General features: G+C 42.5%; 1 protein-coding gene across 1 annotated transcript in view; it reads right to left on the reverse strand.

Annotated features, from left to right (window-relative positions):
• LOC117763383 (proline-, glutamic acid- and leucine-rich protein 1-like) overlaps window positions 1–1,637 on the reverse strand; it is a 10,317-nt gene extending 8,680 nt beyond the window's left edge. Inside the window, exon 1 of the mRNA XM_034588465.1 lies at window positions 1,182–1,637. Within this exon, the coding sequence (XP_034444356.1) occupies window positions 1,182–1,232 (51 nt within the window). The 5' untranslated portion in view covers window positions 1,233–1,637. The remainder of the gene's footprint in view (window positions 1–1,181) is intronic.
• Between the last annotated feature and the right edge of the window lie 16,889 nt (window positions 1,638–18,526).

Consider the following 18,526-nt stretch of genomic DNA (forward strand, 5'->3'; position numbering starts at 1 on the left):
AATTCACACCTGTACTTAGAGCTGTCCACTTGTGATTGGCTCACAAAAAACACATCAGACCACATCTGGAGGAGGTCTGGGCCCCCATGTGGCAACGCTACAGTTTCACAGTGATCCCAAGTATTTCTACGCTTCTCAGTGTCCACGTGTTTAGTTGTTTGTGGTCACGCTATCAACACTGACCAACACTTTAATGTGGTGCATTCACACATGTATTTCATGATCGTATCACTCAGGGAGGACGTTATTACCAGGGCGTGAACGGGGCCTCCGACAACACAAGAACCAACTTCTTTAAAATCTCTAAATTTCTAAATCCGCCACGCTCAAAGCAAAAGTGAAACTGAATTGAGGAACAAACTGATATTTCCATGGAAGCAACTAAATATTTTTGTTGTGATTCAACTACATTATATTTGTTGATCGATCTGTTTCTCTCTGATTATACACTATTATTCTCTGTAGTAATGTGTTGACCATTTATTCCTGACTTTTTAAATTCTTATACTTAGATTGTATTTATAGTCTAATATTATACTTTATTGACTCAAAATTTAATACAATTTCATGTGAGACTCAGTTTTGATTCTTGAGAGATTCAGTTTGTTTTGCCTCTGCATGTGGAATAATTCAGTTTTTCCTGTGTTTCACAATCGCGTCCAGCCTTTGCCTGTGGTCTACCTTCACCCAGTGCATTCAGCTGCCTGGCACCATGTGGAGGCCTGCTCAACCCAAACCTCTGCCCTGAACCAAAACCAAAACCATCACACCATGACAGCACCATAAACATTCTAAATCACGTTCTCATTCGTGTCCTGCACAGTGAGTCCCTCTTGCAGGGGGAAACCTTAACAGTGGCCTATAATTAGCTGTTGTTCCATTGACCCCACCATCACAGACTCTCTTTCTTTCCACTGACTACAAGCGAACAACATGACTGACTTCACTCAACACCAACCATTTCACTGCAGTGGAGCAAATATGCAACTGTGGCCCTGAGACATGAGCCAACAGATGAGGAGATGGAGGAAGGAAAAGAGAATCCAACAACAACAACAACAACAACAACAACAACAGGCAGGAGATGAGAAGCGTGTTGCTGTGCAGAGTCACTGAAGCCCAGCTGTTGACAGCAGTGTGTGTGCGTGTGTGTGTGTGCGTGTGTGCGGTGTGTGTTTTACCTCCTCAGCCTTCAGCCCGAGGCAGAATGTCAACTTATTCTCAGGATCCATGTCCGGAGCTGAATACCGAGCCGAGCAGAGGAAATAGAGCCGCAGAGGTGGGACGTTTCTCGGTTAGACCCCCATCACCGCACCGCTGTCCCACTCCACCACAGACACGGCGGCCTCTCCATCCGCCATTCCCCCGGACAGACGCATGCACCCACGGACTGACGGACGGAGGGATGCCCCCCTCTCCCGGTGTGAATCTCAGTGGCGGGGCGGCGGGCTGTCACGCTGCACACGGTCGGGCGGTGGACGGTGAGTCGCTGTAGTGGGATGTGGGGGTTTCACGCTTTGTTTTCGCAGGGAGGCTGGAGCTGGGCATGATGTCATGCTTCTCCAACCCACTAACGACTTGTACGGCAGCGCTGCGGCTTTGATTGGCCGGAGCTCCCAGCAACAGCCGCGCAGAGGCCGCCTCAGCCAGGGGACCTCGGCCGGGCTGCGTCCACACACACTGGTGCTCTGACCCCCCAGAACCGCCCCTGGACCACTGAGCCTCTGGGCCACTGCACACACACGTGTTTCTGACATTGTACTGACACATTTAAAACACTTTTAAACTCCTCCAATCTGCCATAATTCCACTAACTCTGCATCTTAGCATATTTGCACTATTGTTGTTTCTTTAGGTGCATATATATATTTTAGATGTATATATATATATATATATTTTCTTTTTTTTTATTTTAAATTTTTTTATATTCTATTTTATATTATTTTACTCGGTATTTTTTTTGCTTGTAACATTCTGAGCATTGCTAGACGAGAGCCTGTCACCCAAGCATTTCATTGCCAGCGACTGATAAATGTAATTGTTGTGCATATGACAATAAACACTTGAAACTTGATTACAACGATGATGTGTACAAACAGTTTTTACAGTGAGAGATTCTATTAGGAACACTAGGTTGACCTATACTACAGTTAAAATTATTATTATAATTATTATAATTATTATAATTATTATTAGTTGTTGTAGTAGTAGTAGTAGTAGTAGTAGTAGTAGTAGTAGTAGTATTATTGAATTATAGTTCATCATATTTCACTTGTTGTTTATTTTGAATCAGCTGCAGATTCATACTATATACAACAAGCTACTACATTCATCAGGAATTAGGTCTGAGCGATAGAGCAAATATAAATGGACAAATGTTATTGTTATTATTATTATTATTATTATCTTTATTCATTTATATTATGTAGAATTGTGTCCCCACAGTGTCTTAACAGTCAGTATCTTCTTGTCCTGAACCACTGGTCTGTTTTGAGTCCGGTCACATTTTATTTCAACATAAACATCTTGTTTATTTTTATAGCAATGTCATGGAAAATATAATCAAATACAATACTATATACATTTGAAATATTCCAGGCAAAAAATAAAAGTGAAATTAAATCAACAGTTCTTTTAGGTGTATTCAGAAGTGTCGGGATAGGTGAAATACTTTTTTTAGTAGTATCATGTAGTTGCATATCAAAGCGTAGCATACAACCCAATGGCAGGTTATACCTCAATATTCACAAGAGGGCAGCAAAGTACACAATGTCGCTTTTTGAGTGATGTTTGTCTGCATGTGAAGTAAAATCAATGACTTAAGTGTGTGCCTGTGTGTGTGTGTGTGTGTGTGTGTGTGTGTGTGTGTGTGTGTGTGTGTGTGTGTGTGTGTGTGTGTGTGTGTGTGTGTGTGTTTGTGTGTGTGTTAGTATGTAACCATACCATGTTTTATATGATCCATCCATCCATCTGTTTAGGGGCTGGGGACGATATCAGGTGACCTTTTGCTAGAGTCTAAATGTTATTTCTCCCATATAAAGCTTTTATACCAATTAATCAATACTTTAAAATATAACATTTCGAGGGGTTTTCAAACAATTAGTTGGGTTTAAACTATTAAAGAAGTTTTGAGTTGAATTTTGTTTGTGATTCTATATTCATTTGGACAAAAATAGATTTTATCTTGTGAGAAATAAGAGGTGAAAAAGCTGCTTCTCTTTGTAAATATTGGATACTGCATTTATCTCTATATATGTTTAAAACAGTATAATCATATGAGTAGCCCCCACCTCAGTAAAATAATACACTCAGAGTTACTGTAATTTTCTCAGGCATTGTAGAGAAGTTGTTTGGTCAGCTGCCTTCACACACGTACGCTTCTTCTGACCACATGGCCACACACATGTACACGCAGACCCGCACACAAGAGCAACAAACACATTTAAAGGGTCACAGGAAGTTGTATTTGCAAAGTTTCATTTACTATTAATAAATACACCATGCTGTGGTACATAGACAAATATGTGTTTTGTACGTTTTTGCCCGATTTCGTCCAGAGCTGCTGTGAATCAAGCGTTCATGTCGACTACCATGAGGAAATGCGAGACTGTAATATAATTTGGACGCAACTCAAAATGAAACTCAAGTGTGTGTTAGGTTTTTCTTCTCCATGGTGAGGTTAGAGACATGTGATTTACAGTGTGCAATTATTACTCATGCTGATTACCTCACAGCTCCATGATCTGAGGAATTTGTGGCTTCCACACACTGCGACCTGGCATGAACTAAGTGAGATGTGGCCGTGGAGCACGTCCCTCTTTCTTATCTCATGTCAGAGTCACCAACCTCTCTCTGTCGACGCACGGGGAGTAGCTGCTGTGCAAAGCAGGAACACAAACACATGAACACGTGATGGTTTTACAGAACCTTTTCTTTCAGGAAAAAGATGTTTTTCCTAAAGGGAGCAGAGTTCTTTTCTTTGGATGAGCAGTTTCCCTCTCACCGCTTCAAAGTTTTTTATTCAAACAGCAACAGTTTTAAAGTGACAGTTTAATAGAGATTTTGATCAATATTTGTTTGGCACTGAACCAACAGACACATGTGATGTTTAAAAGGTTCGGTTGCAACCACCAAACCATTTCTTGGCACAGCGTGGTCTATTAGCTCCGCCAAGGAGGTTGTGTTTCTGTTGGTTGTCTGTTAGTTAGCAGAGTTATGCAAGAAATACTGGACTGATTATCACAAAACTCGGATGGAAGGATGTGGTGTGGTGTGGGTCAAAAAGGAATCCATTAAATGTCGGTGTCGATCCAAGTCAGGGGTTCGGATCCAGTAATATTTTTTCACTCTCTTTAAAATGACAAGATAGGGTGTTTTCAGTGATTTCATGGAAGAATAATTCATGGATCTTGAAAGGCATCAGGCATGTTTAAGGGACTAATATGTGTGTGTGCAATTTGGTGCAGATCAAAATGAAAAATCTGGATCTAGTGAATTTAAATGTGGTTTCATGAGTGGACTGGTGAGTCTTTGTGGAGGTATGCACTCTATTGAGTGACATTCTACTTTGGCTGTGTGGTTTTCTTATGATATTGTTATATCACCATGCATAATGTTATTTCTTATTAACCTGTAGTTGTAAAATATATTTCATCATCCATTGAAATACACATACATGAATTTCCCGTTTTTATTCCACTTCTCACTCGCACAAACAGCATGTACATCAAGTGCATGCACAGAAGTTTCCACTGTGATAGTTACACACATGTATCTTCCTGTTATTATGTGAGAGTCTACATGCATCCCAGGCCCAAACAAAAGAGTTTCACTCTGCAGACAGACACATGAAGGTTGTATATGACAGTGAGGAATGCCTCCTGTGCTTTCATCGGCTGCTGTGTTATTATGAAACCTGCCCGTCAACTGACAGTCACAAGTCATGACGATGATGTTACTCTGGAAAGCACACATGTAAAAACACATGTTGTGCCACTTTAAACTTCCCTTTTCTTATAATGTCCACAAAGAAACCAACAGGGCTGAATAATTTGCCAGTGCCTGGAAATTGTAAAGTGGTCAGGTGCTGCAAAAAAACAAAAAAAGCAACAAAAAAAACATGCATCTGTCTGCACTTACCACATCGTCAAGTCACATCCTGTGCCTCAAGGACATGTGACATTTGAAAATGCCACTGTAAGTGACAGCACGCTGCACAATGCATCCCTGAAGGGAGGGAGAGAGGAATTCCATATTCTTTGCATTATTACAGGCCATTTTCCAGAGTAATGACCTCGCACTGAGCACGTTAAATTATATCCTTTATGTTTGTCTTTTGCTCAGCATGTGCGTTTGATAACATGTGCATATCTCCCTGGGCTCTTTTTCAAGGCCCCGCTTTGCACCGCACTTGGACTTGTTATTCTAAACCGTGCAGTGGCTCCGTATTTACAGATATGTGCAACGAGAGATAAAACACAATTCCTGCTCAAGTTCAACAATGTGGCTGTCAGCACATTTTCTGTCTGCTCTTGTGTTTTCACACAAACACCACTGGAAAAATCAGACACGTTAGGAGGACAGATATATATGAGTTTGTGGAATTTGGTGCAGTTTGATTGATTTTGAGGGGCTCCAGTGAGTGTCATTGTGAGACTTATATCTATATAGTTATGCCTGATATAAAAGAGTACTTTACTCAACAGCGAGCAGTAACATTTTCGTCATTGTATTTTTATGTCTTCCATGTTGCGCACATCTCACCCTGAGGATTTGGACACTCTTGTAAAAACAAAAAAATGAAGTAATTTAAGTACACTGTAAAAAGCGACTGTTTTCAGGCTCAGCGTGACTGTTTTGTTTAGGGTTGTTGCCTGCGTTTCCATGGAGACGTCATTGTCAGTCAAGTTGGATTCAACCACGCCCCCTAAGTCCTGGGGAAGCAGGGCTGTAGCAGAATCAGATTAAATCTTGTTTATACGCCGGAAGAATGTTTTTTTTTACTTTAAACCTTTGAAGAATAAAAAAACTCCTTCAGATGCTTTAAAACGTGGCCGTCTCTTACCTGTCCGTGTTACCTGATGTCCAGCATGAGGCCTTCAGTTTGTCCCCTCCATGATCCTCCTGCAGCTGTCACGGGTTAAAGCTGCCCAAGTCCCTGGATCAGCTTCCGTGGCCTCTTTGTTTGAAGGGCGACTGCAGTGTGTTATCATTGGCATTGTAAATCAGCTGTCCCCGTGCTAATACACCACAGCTGTCAAACAAGAGGAGACAGAAACTATTCCTCTGATGTTTGTCGAAGGATCTGGGCGCAAACATTTGTCATTATGAGCGGCGGCGCAGCCCAACGGCGACCACATGCAAGTCAAACACGGAGGAACACGAAACATCGATATATGTCAATGCCCAACCTCGAAAGGCGTCGTCGCTCAAACACTTCATCTCATCTCGTGAGTAGATTCTGTTTGGGAAAGGCTCGTTGTTTTTGTTGATGTTGGCTCCAGACATGTCACTTCCACAGAGATGCGACAGTCAATGTGGTTCACTGGATCTTGGAGAGACGACACAGACTCTGCTAAATAATGAACCGGCAGTGAAGCCCTGTGGTTTTTGTGGGAAATGTTGGGTTTCTCTATACATTTGAAGGTCTTCACCTTATTATGTTATGATTTGGCCTTTAAAATTGAACTGAATTGAAAACCTTTTATTTGAGTTCATGCATCTTTTTGCCATGGATTCTTTTTTTTTTTTAAGCACTTTGTAACCTTGTTTAAATAAGTGCTATACAAATAAAGTTATTATTATTATTATTTAGGCTAAAAATTTGAGCTCACAACTCTTGCGGACAACATTTGTCTTTCCTCCCCCTGTGGGTTTTTGTTGATGAAAGTGTTGTTTCCACATCAAGGCATCTGAGGGAAGCAATGTATTATTACTGTGTGAACTCCTTCACAAAGACACAAACTCTGGTTACATGCAGAGGGAGAGAGAGAGAGCGAGAGCGAGAGAGAGAGAGAGAGAGAGAGAGAGAGAGAGAGAGAGAGAGAGCACGTGACTGACAGGCTGTTTTGCACCCCTACTCTCCTGTTCCTGTCTTTTTCTGACAGAGGATTAAGCTGACAGACCCCCACCGACACACACACACACACACACACACACACAGAGTCTGGAACCACAGGCCAAACAGAGGTCCATGACAAGTCCTGGCAAGTCAACCGCAGTTAACTTAATGAGGGTAGTGGAGACGGTGACACGCACACGCATGCACACACACACACACACACACAAGCACATGCTATCAAACATGATTATCATTCCGCTGAGTGAAACGACCAAAACATCATATGAGACGACTTGTGTCAGGTTACCTCACTCTGCAGAACTTAAATCCACAGCAACACATGCACAACCAAAGAACACACACATTATGTTGTACATTATAATCCACAGACTTACATTCTGATATTTTTGTTTACTCGGACCTAAACAGGATTAACTACTGAGCCTTGTGCATCCTTCAGTTAAGTCCATGTCATTTTTATCATGTACCACAGACAAGTCAGATATGTTAACTGTGTGCATTGAAAAGTTGAACATGTAGTTGAAGCATTGTTTGCACCTGCATGCGTAAATATCCAGCAATAATCTTTGTGATTGCCTGGTGTGATAAATACGAATTTATGCTTTTGGCAGCCACGCCCTCACTTCAGTTTATTGAATGTGCACATTGTGACCATGGTTGACATGACAGTTCCCCAAAAGTGAAGATAAAGTGTCTCCATCGCCCCCTGGTGGCTGGCTGCAGTGCAAGTCATAAACCCTGCCTCCTCCATGTTAGTGGATGGGACATGGGCCACACAACACAGTCTAATGAATTTTTTCTCAAAGATGATTTCTGACATTTTGGGTAGTTCTCATCACACGGATGTCTGAGTGTCATTTCCCCACTAAGTTTGGTTTTAATTAGTTCAGAGCTGTGGCTCAGGAGGTAGAGGGAGAGGCAGAGCACTCACTTAATATCAGTAGATCGATCCCCGGCGCCTCCAATTTGCATTCAAGTGAACTTACACCAGACTGGGGCTAAAATAACTAACTGCACATCATTGATTTTAAGAGGAGTGAACAGTGGGGGAAGGGAACTGTGAAAAGTGCGCATGGAAATCAGAGGGGAAATCATGAATATGTCTAATAAAAGACCTCCACAATGCAGCAGTCCCCCTCCACCCTGTTGATTACGCTCCCTCCACAGGACCTTGATGGCTTTCTTCAGTGTTTGGCATCACTGCTGCTGACACAAGGCCTTTGTCTCAGTCCGGCACAAAAACAAGAGGAACCCTGTGGACTATTATGGCCCAGAGAGGAACAGAGAATCACACATACACACACAGACACACACACACACAGCAAGTGCACCAAGCGGAGTTTCACCACTGACCGATGCAAGCCAGTCAGCAGAGGAAAACTCCAGCACAAGCGGAAAAGCTGGTTCGTAGTGTTTGTCTGCGACGTGTCTGTTTCCCCAACAGTCTCATTCGGGTTCATTGACACTGTTTTCGGAGGAGGTACTCCAGTGTTTCTGCCGTGGCCACATATTGACAGACACCATCGCAGCACTTTAACATGACCATGCACTGAGAGGAGACGTTTTCATGGTGTGAGCTGTTGTTGGCTCGGTGTCTGTAGTGAGAGCCGGACTGATACTGAAACATGGCTCTTTGTGCTGTAGTTTTTGAGGCCTTGCCCTCGCCTGTGTCACACCTGCTTTCTGGTGACACGGGATGCGAGCGTGCCCGTGAGGAGCAACACTTATGCAAACAGCACTAATTTGTTATTCTCTCTCCTTCTGACTCACAGTAAAACATCTCTCGTGTCGTTCGGTCTCTGGCCCTCCTTCTTTTTCCTTGTAATTTTTTTAGTGAATTCTTGGCAGGCCTTGGTCCACCACTGACTCTCTCTCTCTCTCTCTCTCTCTCTCTCCCTCTCAATTTCCCCTTCTCCCCCACTCTGCTGCTGCTCTCTGTTTTCTATCTTTCTTTTTTTTCCCAGAGTCCTGAGACACAGTGACCCACTTCCAGTTCCTGCCTCCCTCCGAGGCAAAGCGTGTATGAGTGTGCATATGAAACGTTGAAGCTAACGGTTTTTGCACCATTTTTGCTCCAACGCTGCCTCTTCACCACCACCACCCCTTTTGCTTTTTCTCTTTTCTCCCCCCTCTCTCTCTGCATAACCCAGAGAAGCGTCCTGTTTTGGGAGTGGGACTGGGATAGGGATCTTTGCCATGAGTCATTACCAGGGGACCCCTGGCACTCGGCCGTACCCCTCCTCTGCATGCAAGGAATGCTAGCTCCATGCACTCCAGCCCTAATGAAAGGGGGACACTCATTCAGATGCCAGTGGCAGAACTTTATTAAAGTTTGACGGACAGCTGGGTGTTGACAAAGGAAAAGACATTTTTGAAACATGAGGATTTTCCGAGCGCAGCAGGTCCCATGCAGAGGAACAGAAAATTGACGGTCATGATTTTTTTTTTCTATATGAGTTCATTTTTGTTTTCTTTTTTTAGGTGTGCACAGCTGCACTTTGGGCTGCGGAAACATTTGCAGGCTCACACCAGAGCACTGGCTGCCTCATACACTCTGTCATGAAACATAAATGCAACCTGTGTCAGACCCATACCTGCACAATCCATTATAACTAAATACAAACGTGAAAACACTCTTTCTTTCTTTCTCTGCCCCTCTCTCCCTCTCTCTCCCTTTCTCACTCCCTGTTGTTTCTCTTACCCCTCTTGACTCTCCTCCCTCTCTTTGTTTTTCTCCCTCTACCTTCCCCCCATATGGCTACAGTCTAACAGGGCCACGGGTTCAAAGACGTGCGAGCACCAGAATGTAGGTCAGCCATCGGTGCTGAGTTACCGATTAGAAACAGCTGTGCGTTTGTGGGCCATTCTCTCGCTCTCGCTCTTTTCTCTGTCTGCTGAGGCCGGCAGCCATCGCAGAGCTGCACCAAGCAATAACTTCAGCGTTCAGATGTCACCCACCCCGCCCAACCCCTCGCCTCTGAAACTCCTGTACTTTGTTCCACTTCAGTCTCTTAAAAATGACGCCTAAGGGGACTGCACGAGCACTTCAGCTTCAGGCCTCCTAAGAGCTGGGCTTGTGTGTTTAAAAGTAAACAAATATTGTGAATCCTTCTAATGATACTGCGGTCCCTCTGATGCATGTGCATGCACAAAAATAAACATGCATGTTTTTTTTTTATCATTCCTCTCTTGTTGCTCGTATTTTTCCCTCATAAAAACCGACCCCAGGAGGTTCAGTGCCCTCCTGAAATACAGTTTCACATATCTGTGGTTATCGCCTATTGTTTTTACATGCAAACATTGCTCAACTTCAAAATGTGTTTCCCTCCCGCTGCTCGGGACAATAACTGATGTACGGGGTGAGCTAACCAGCGAGCGTCTGAGCTGAATCAAGGAAAGTGACACAGATTCTTGTATGGATTGGCCCAAGATGAACCTCCCAGATCTGCCCTCAGTGCCAGCTCAGGTTTGAGTTGATTACTATCTTCATATTTATATATGTATGTATACACAGACAGCACCTGGGGGTAACTACCTGTCAGGGCACACAGGGATACAACCTGTCAGAGGCGTCTGTGTGTATGAGGAAGGAAGAAGGAGGACTTCTTTTTGAGGTGAGGAGTGCCCTGCCCATAAATCTTCAGATTCACTATTACACAACAACATATGGGGAGACGTCCCCGAAGCCGGAGACAAAACAATACAAGCAAGGAAACTCACCACTGAGGTTGTGTGTGTGAGGATCAGTGGAAGAGTACAGCAGGAAGGGAGTGCTGATGACTCCTCACACGCTGGACCCTCCCTCCACTGCCAGCTCAGCACCGGATATGAGCAAAACCCCAGTACCTTGCAGCTCTGGGCCTAAAAATGCCAGATGGGCAAAATAATGCGCAGAGAGAGAAGAAAAATGCAGACACCCAAACACACACATCCACAAATAGTTCGCTCACAATGCAAACAAAGGTTCAGTCACATCATATCACCCTGTTAGTTAGTAATTACAGTGTCGTTCTGTCTCTGACATTTGTCACTGCCACGCCCATTGAGCTGGCTGATGAAAAGCTTAGGCTAAACATTTCAGACACGCACAAGCACACAACTATTTACCGGTGGGGCACGTGTGCATGTATGTTTTTCCAAAACAGTTGCTTAGTTTCTCACCAAACCTATAAATACATATTCTGATTACATTTGAATCTGTTTCTTTCTGTTTGCTCCAGCGTTTGTCTTGTTGTGATGTTTCATACGTGTTATTTGTCCTTTGTTGTATCACGCAGAACATTCAGCCGTAATTTCAGACTGCGGTTGTTTGACAGTGGATTATGCTGCAGACGCGGTTTAAGAAGTTTCTGTGAACGTTGTAAATCCAAGTTTGACATTTTTATTTTCTCTTGCAGATCATTACCATCTCATGTGTGCTAATTATAGAGCCAGGGGATGTGCAGACTGAAGGCAGCAATACAGCACATAACTTCCCATAATGTCACAAAATGCAATTTTTATATTAATCTGTAAGTATGCATTAAACAAATGAGATATAGATGTGTGTAGATTTGTGAATATTTTAAGTGTTTGTAAGCCGAGTGAGCCCATGTGATAATACAGCAGACACATGTCTGGAAACTTCACAGCCAGCGAATGGGCGTGTCAATGACGTTTCTGCCACACGACAGACATGGAACCAGAAACAATACAAATATGTCAGGATGAAAAAGAGTTGTCATACATGCAGAGGACGCAGAAGAAGGCGTCAACTTGGAAAGACAACGAGATTTGAGACCTTTTGACGACGAGGGGAGACCCCGATGTCAATGTGCTGTAAACAGAAACACATGATTACCGCAGTAGAAGTCATACATCATGTTTTGCCCCCTGTGTGTTCTACCCAGATGCCACCCCTGACCTGAATGTTCCAGACATTTTCCTTTGTTGCGAACACGTCTGACCTGGACAATCTCCTGCTGTGTTCGTCATATGTGAAAGACATTTTCTGCTTATCGCATAATTTAGCCAATTTACTAAATATCGTACTATTTATTTAATAGAAAAGTCTCACTTGAACTAATGAGTCACAAAGGTTAGAAGCAGTGACATGGGGATTTATGAATCCAGACACGCTGACAAGGATTCTCAGTGGGAAATCAAACTCAAGAAACCACAAACCCTGACACACAGACTTCAGTTTTACTTGTTCCAACAAAAGACCCTTTTCAGAGTCTAATATTCATCCATTATCACAAGAGAATCACATCCATTGGTGGGTGGTCTGTCACCGTCCTTCTCTGCTGCCCACCCACAAGAGAAGACAGGCCTGGTTTGCATATTTATAGGAAGGATGTTTGTTGTTAGAGACCCGCTGTTTGAGAGTATGAATTAGCTTAAGTTCGCCAGTTGCCATGGTCACGGATATGGTTGTTTTATTTGAGCCTATTCACCCTCACATGCACAGATCCCTGCCCCCCTCTTGGACTTCTTGAGTCAATACTTGAGTTTCTGTGTCCCTGTTGGTTCCCTGCGTTTCAGCCTGCTCTGATTTTTCCTCACTCGAAACAAAGGGAGACAGAAAATTAAATATGTCCTTATGACTTTTAACTGTTGTGTTATGGTTTCCACATCCTGCACAACATATCTGAGAGCCGTGGCCTTGTGCACTCACTGGTTCATATCCCATGGAGGACATATGCCAGAGCAACGTGGTGCCATCATGTGACACTGAGCACAAGAGGGCAAGGAGCAGGTGAAAGTTGTTCTGCTGAAGCACTGATGCAGGAGGGCGGAGGAACTGAGGAACCCAGGAACCTGGAGGGAGTTTCGATGAGCAGTGCCAGACACAGTAAACAGTCCAGGTGCTGCCACTGGTGCTACAGTGACGAGGTCGACACACAGGACTGAAACACGAAATGATCGCCAAATAAATTCATCCGCCACCTTTAAGCTTCTTGTTGTGTGAAGAGCTGTCAGCTCTGTGGGCAGAAGAACACAGATGGAGAAAGAAGCACATATGGTGGGACACAGGTGGGGGAAGAATACATGGGTGGAGGGGAAAGAAAGAGTCTATAGATGGTTATTGTGTACACATACTGTATAATTGACTAAATGGATGGTATTTATACAGCACTTTTCAGTCTAATTGACCACTCAAAGCACTTTAAGTCACATTCATATTCATGCAGTGCTCCTATATGCGGCGCTTTTGTCTATCCTACGGTCAGCACAGCCGTCAGGGGCAATTTGGGGTTCAGTATCTTGCTCAAGGACACTTCAGAATGTAGTTTGGAGGTGCCAGGGATGGAAGACCCTCTTTTCCATCTGAGCCACAGCCGGCTTTGTACACCCAGAACACAAACCGCTGATGGGGTGTCCTCCAAAGATGCCAAATCAGCAATCTGCAGATTTTAGGAGCACAAATACTGCCTGAAGGCATGCAACCCAATAATTTGCATTTGTGATATCGCTGCCTCAAAATTCAGAAAGAAATCTGTTAACATTATTTTGTCTATACTTGTTTCTCCTTAAAAACAACTGTTGTGACGTTTTTAAGCAGATAGGACAAGTTTTGAGGAGGGCACTTTCAATCTGACCACCCATTATAAGAAGAGTCTCTTCAGTACAGGTTCACTGGGGTTAAATGGAATGTTGCAATGTCTGTTGTCTTTTTGTATGATGTGTTCTTGTGATTTTCCTCTACAGTAAATCAGATTCCCCCTTGAGGGACAATAATCTTCAAATCTTAAGAAAGCACAAAACAACTTTAATTGTGTGTGTGTGTGTGTGTGTGTGTGTGTGTGTGTGTGTGTGTGTGTGTGTGTGTGTGTATATATATATACAGGTTTGCAGCCTGTAGCAGCCTCGGTTTCAAGTCTGCAAACATACAGTACATAAACACTTTGTGCTTGTAGCTGCTGAAATATTTGTTCTCTATCAGAGAAAAATGTCAAACACAAATCAACGTATACATTTTTTCATATTTTGCTTCGTACGGTATCATTTTTAAACTGAACACTGAAAGACAGATAATAACAGATGCAGCTGGATGTTTGTGCATGAGTGTACAAGAGGTGCTCAGACTCAACCGCCCCACCCCGCCCATTTGGGAAATATTCCAGATAATGTCGTCTCTCTCTGTTACATCAGCTATGACAAACCTGATGATCCTGACAATACACTGGGCGGCACATAAGACTATATGTGACTACGCAAACCATGTGAGGTGTTGCATCAAGCTAAAGCTCAATGGAAAATTGTGAATAGAAGGTGTGAAGTGACACAAGCGGCAGCGCCTTTTTGTGTGGTGAAAAATCATGTAATTAGTCGGGCAAACATGCGATGTTGCTCGAGAACAATCCGAGCGTGCTCTCGCTAAGTGTAGGGGCATGAAGAGTGGATTTCTGATCTTAGCCCTGTAATAGGCTTTAACTCCGGCAGCTCAGGGTTTTAGTATTTCAGTGCTGCGCGGCCTTTATGGCTTCATTTGTGTTTTTTAAAAAGTGCTTTTACCCCATTAGAAATAATCTGATAGCAGACCTCCTGACAGAAAATGAAAAATGTGTCTGAGGTGGACTTCAGCCCTTTTTTCTAGTTACTCAGAAGTGGAGTAGCATTAAGATTCCTAATCCTGATTAAAGTGTGGAATCCAAAATGGTGGACACAGACTACAGTAACTGACCTTTGGCCTGAAAAAAAGATGAAGCGACGGGTGGGAGGTGGAGGGGGCCTGCAAAAGGGAAGAAGGTAGCCTGTAAACAATCAGTGTCAACAAGATAAACAACCGCCCATCCCTGCTCTCTCATTAGCTCAGCTGAATAGCGATCACTCTGGGGCCACATTAGCACACTTTAGCAGAGCTAATGTCCTGAATGCACGGAGCCAAACAATATCAGGCTATGAAAAGATGAAAAAGCTTTCTTTATAAACATGCTGTTGATTCGATTTTGATCACATCCTGGTTAAAGAAAGGTAAATGGATGAAATAATAATTGGCACAAACTCCTCTCAGACTTGACATGTCTGCGCTCACTCCACGTCCTGGCTCCAGGCCTCCAGATATTTATTGTGAAAAGAGGTTTTATGAGCCACAAGCGTGACTGTAAATGCAACGAGAATGACAGAAGAGTCTCATGTAAAAAAGAAACCACCCCCCCGGCCACATATTGAAAGCATTTGGGTTATTTCCTGAGAACATCACTTTGATTGGGGGTTTATCACTGTGAGACCGCCTGCTGCCACGGAGGAAGCAGAAAACACATGTCGCTGATATTCTGTTCAGCAGTCATGACTAAAAATGGAAATTGACTGAAGCAGCAGAATTTAACCGGACATTTTTTTTCCTTTTCACAAAACTGATGTGTCGATGCATGACTAGTGAATATCACTCAACTCAATGACATTTTCGTCCCTGTAAATAAAAAGCATCATTACCTCTGTCAATGAGGTTATGTTCTTGCCCTGTGTCCTGTTTGTTTGTTTGTTGATTGGTTTGTTTGTGTATCAGCTGGATTACGCAAAAACTACTGAATGAATTTCAACAAAACGTAGCAGAAGGATGGAACTCATTACATTTTGATGCAGATCCAGAAAAAGGAATGGATCCAGGATTTTGAACACTTTCTTTAACATTTGAGCTTTTTACCAATTTTTCAGGAATGCATCTTGAGGGGAAAATAGAACAGAGATCTATGAGTGTGTACAATTTAATGCAGCTTGATTGAATGTACGAATATGTGGTATACTGTTTGCTATTATAGTTTGTTAATGGCCTCAGTTTGCAGCGATTGCAAAAGGAAGACTTCTGCAGAGCTGCAGCCCAGGCCTCCGTGTGGTTTGTATCAACCGTGACTCCAATGCAGTTTATTCAATAGTATAGAGCTAAACAAAGGGAAAAGAACATTAAGAATATTTCAAAGTGGACAGTTGACACTCACAATGAAGAGGCCTGCAGTTTCAGCTTATTTCCTGACTGTTAAACAAATGTAATTAAATACAAATACATAATATATACATAATTATATTAATGTGTAACAGCATAATGTAGTGCAGCAGCTGGAAGGTCAATATTATGACCTCAATTTCCCCCAAAAAACATGGTTATAATGCTCTTATTTATTGGGCAGATTTAGTCACAGATGATCCGATGAGGCCGGCTGGTCACTGGTGCATTGACAGGATGGACATGTTTCTGTAGAATGGAAGACAACAAAGAACGAGTGGAGAGAGTGGTCTTTTGGCTGACGGGCCTGAAGCAATGAGCAATGCAAGGCCTGAGCTACTGTGATCAGAGAGCAGATGATAAGTCTATAAATAGAAGCGTGCTGTGGGAGGGACAAAGGCTATTTCCCTTGCAAAAGGATGGTAGAATTTCTGCACTTTAGAACACGGACAGTTGACATTGCATTATTTCCCATTAAAGCAAATATCACAGGATTAGATTGGCAAACACATTTCACCAGGACAACAATGTTTTTTGTCATGCAAACCATGGAAATAGACTAATAATTGAAATTAACTTACAGCAACAATGTTATATAGCATTGCAACCAAACATTTGCAGATGTTCAAGTGACTTTGGTTTAGTTGCCATTTTTAAAATACACAGTATTTTTACTTTGTTACACTCTGAAATCTGACAAGTTTAATTAGATTAACAGGCATTTGACAAAAACAGATGCTACATTTGCAGGCCCTGTTTTTAATGAACAGCAGATCTGAGTATTCCCTGATCAGCATTTATCAACTACACCGAACCCGTTTTTTAAAAAGGGATTCTTGGCCAAGTTGGTTCTGTAATTGAGATGATTGTCAAACCACGTCCTTGAATAACAGCATGAAAAGTGCTGCTGAAGTCCACAGGAGGTGCAGAGGAGACAGGACTTCTGAATCTGTGCAGAGTGAACACTTCTGACTTCAAAAGTGGCAACATGCATGAGTTGATGAATTGTTGTTTACATAAAAGATCCTTGCGAGGTCAAGGGCGGGTGTTTGCTTGATTGCTTTGACCCCCGTCGAGGTCAAACAAACGCTCACGCAACAAAACCTGAAGAGACAGACTCCATAAACCTGTGGACTCTTGCAGTCATCATAAATGAGCTGCAGATATATGTACAGAGTTCAGTGGCCCAGTGCATTGACATCACTGCATATGCAGGCCTGTGATAAGAGGTGTACGAGTTACATAACTTCTCTATAATTACCCGGGGAACAATCATGAGACGCAGCCCAAACACAACACCAGACTTCAGCAGGCAAATCGCAGTAACTTTGCTGTTGTGACACAGTTGCACTGCATGTGAGATTGGTTATATTCTCACTATGACTGTACATCGGCTGCACAGTTTCACAAGGAGGATGTAGTGGAGGCTAATTTGGTCTCTTGTTTACTGTTTCTTCACGCTACCACGAAGAACACACGCAGGCAGGACGGCAAACACTGTTTTCCTGTGAAAACCACCATCATGAATAAATGTTATATTTTAAACAAACAAATGTGTCCCCTGTTCTGATCTAGATATAGTGTATTCAAATTGCCAAAGAGCAAAGAGCATCAGTCGTGTCACTGGCATGGAGCCTAGACTCACCTAATGAGGTATTAAAAAGACAAACAAAAGATATTTAACACAATAACCCATGCACATGATCACGGCCTCCACAGCCGTATGCATCATGGCAACAAGGAATTTGTTATGAGAAATGTATTGTAATTATTCCAGTAAACAAGAGTTAGACACTGAAATTAAGTCATGCATAACGACAACAGGAAATAAAAACTCTTGACATTAATTCGTTGCGTTTCGCAGCTGAATGTAGTTTTGGTGTGGCTTCAGCTTGGTGAACCAGACCTAAATACACTAAGTTAATGCTACCTTATCAGTTACAAGCAATGCACTACAACAGATCTGAGATGAATCCATTCTGAAAGTTAGAATGTTCAGTTTTTGCTAAAACAGAAATATTGATTCAACTTTACAGCTTTTTTTAGAGGCTGCAGTTTGTGGTATTGATGAATCGTGTTGTGCTGAGAGTGAGAGGTGTTTCGACACAAGTTATATGAAAGAAAACCGACTTAGTATTATAAACACATCTCAGTTTAATTTAATATTCTTTGTTCACTATAAATAGACCAACAATTGTGTAAATGCAAACAATGTACTTTAAATAATATGTTGCAATATCATGGGTTATCTATTTGTGTTTGTGTCGCTGAAAATGTCAAGTTTTGCACATTTTAGGACATTTTTTACTTTAAAAACAACGACAACAAACAACAATTTGTGTTGGTTAAACTCTTTGATAAACTGTCTGTCGTACAACTCCCCATGAGGATCCTGTGTGTGACACTTATTGTCAAGAAACTACAACAAAAACAATGTTTGTGGCTCTGGTCCCGAGGGGCCTTTTCATCATCACTGTAAAAGAAATCACTTGCTTCATCTGCGACCCTCCCAACAATCC

Source organism: Hippoglossus hippoglossus, chromosome 1 (assembly GCF_009819705.1).
Source record: "Hippoglossus hippoglossus isolate fHipHip1 chromosome 1, fHipHip1.pri, whole genome shotgun sequence".
NCBI classification, from domain to species: domain Eukaryota; kingdom Metazoa; phylum Chordata; class Actinopteri; order Pleuronectiformes; family Pleuronectidae; genus Hippoglossus; species Hippoglossus hippoglossus.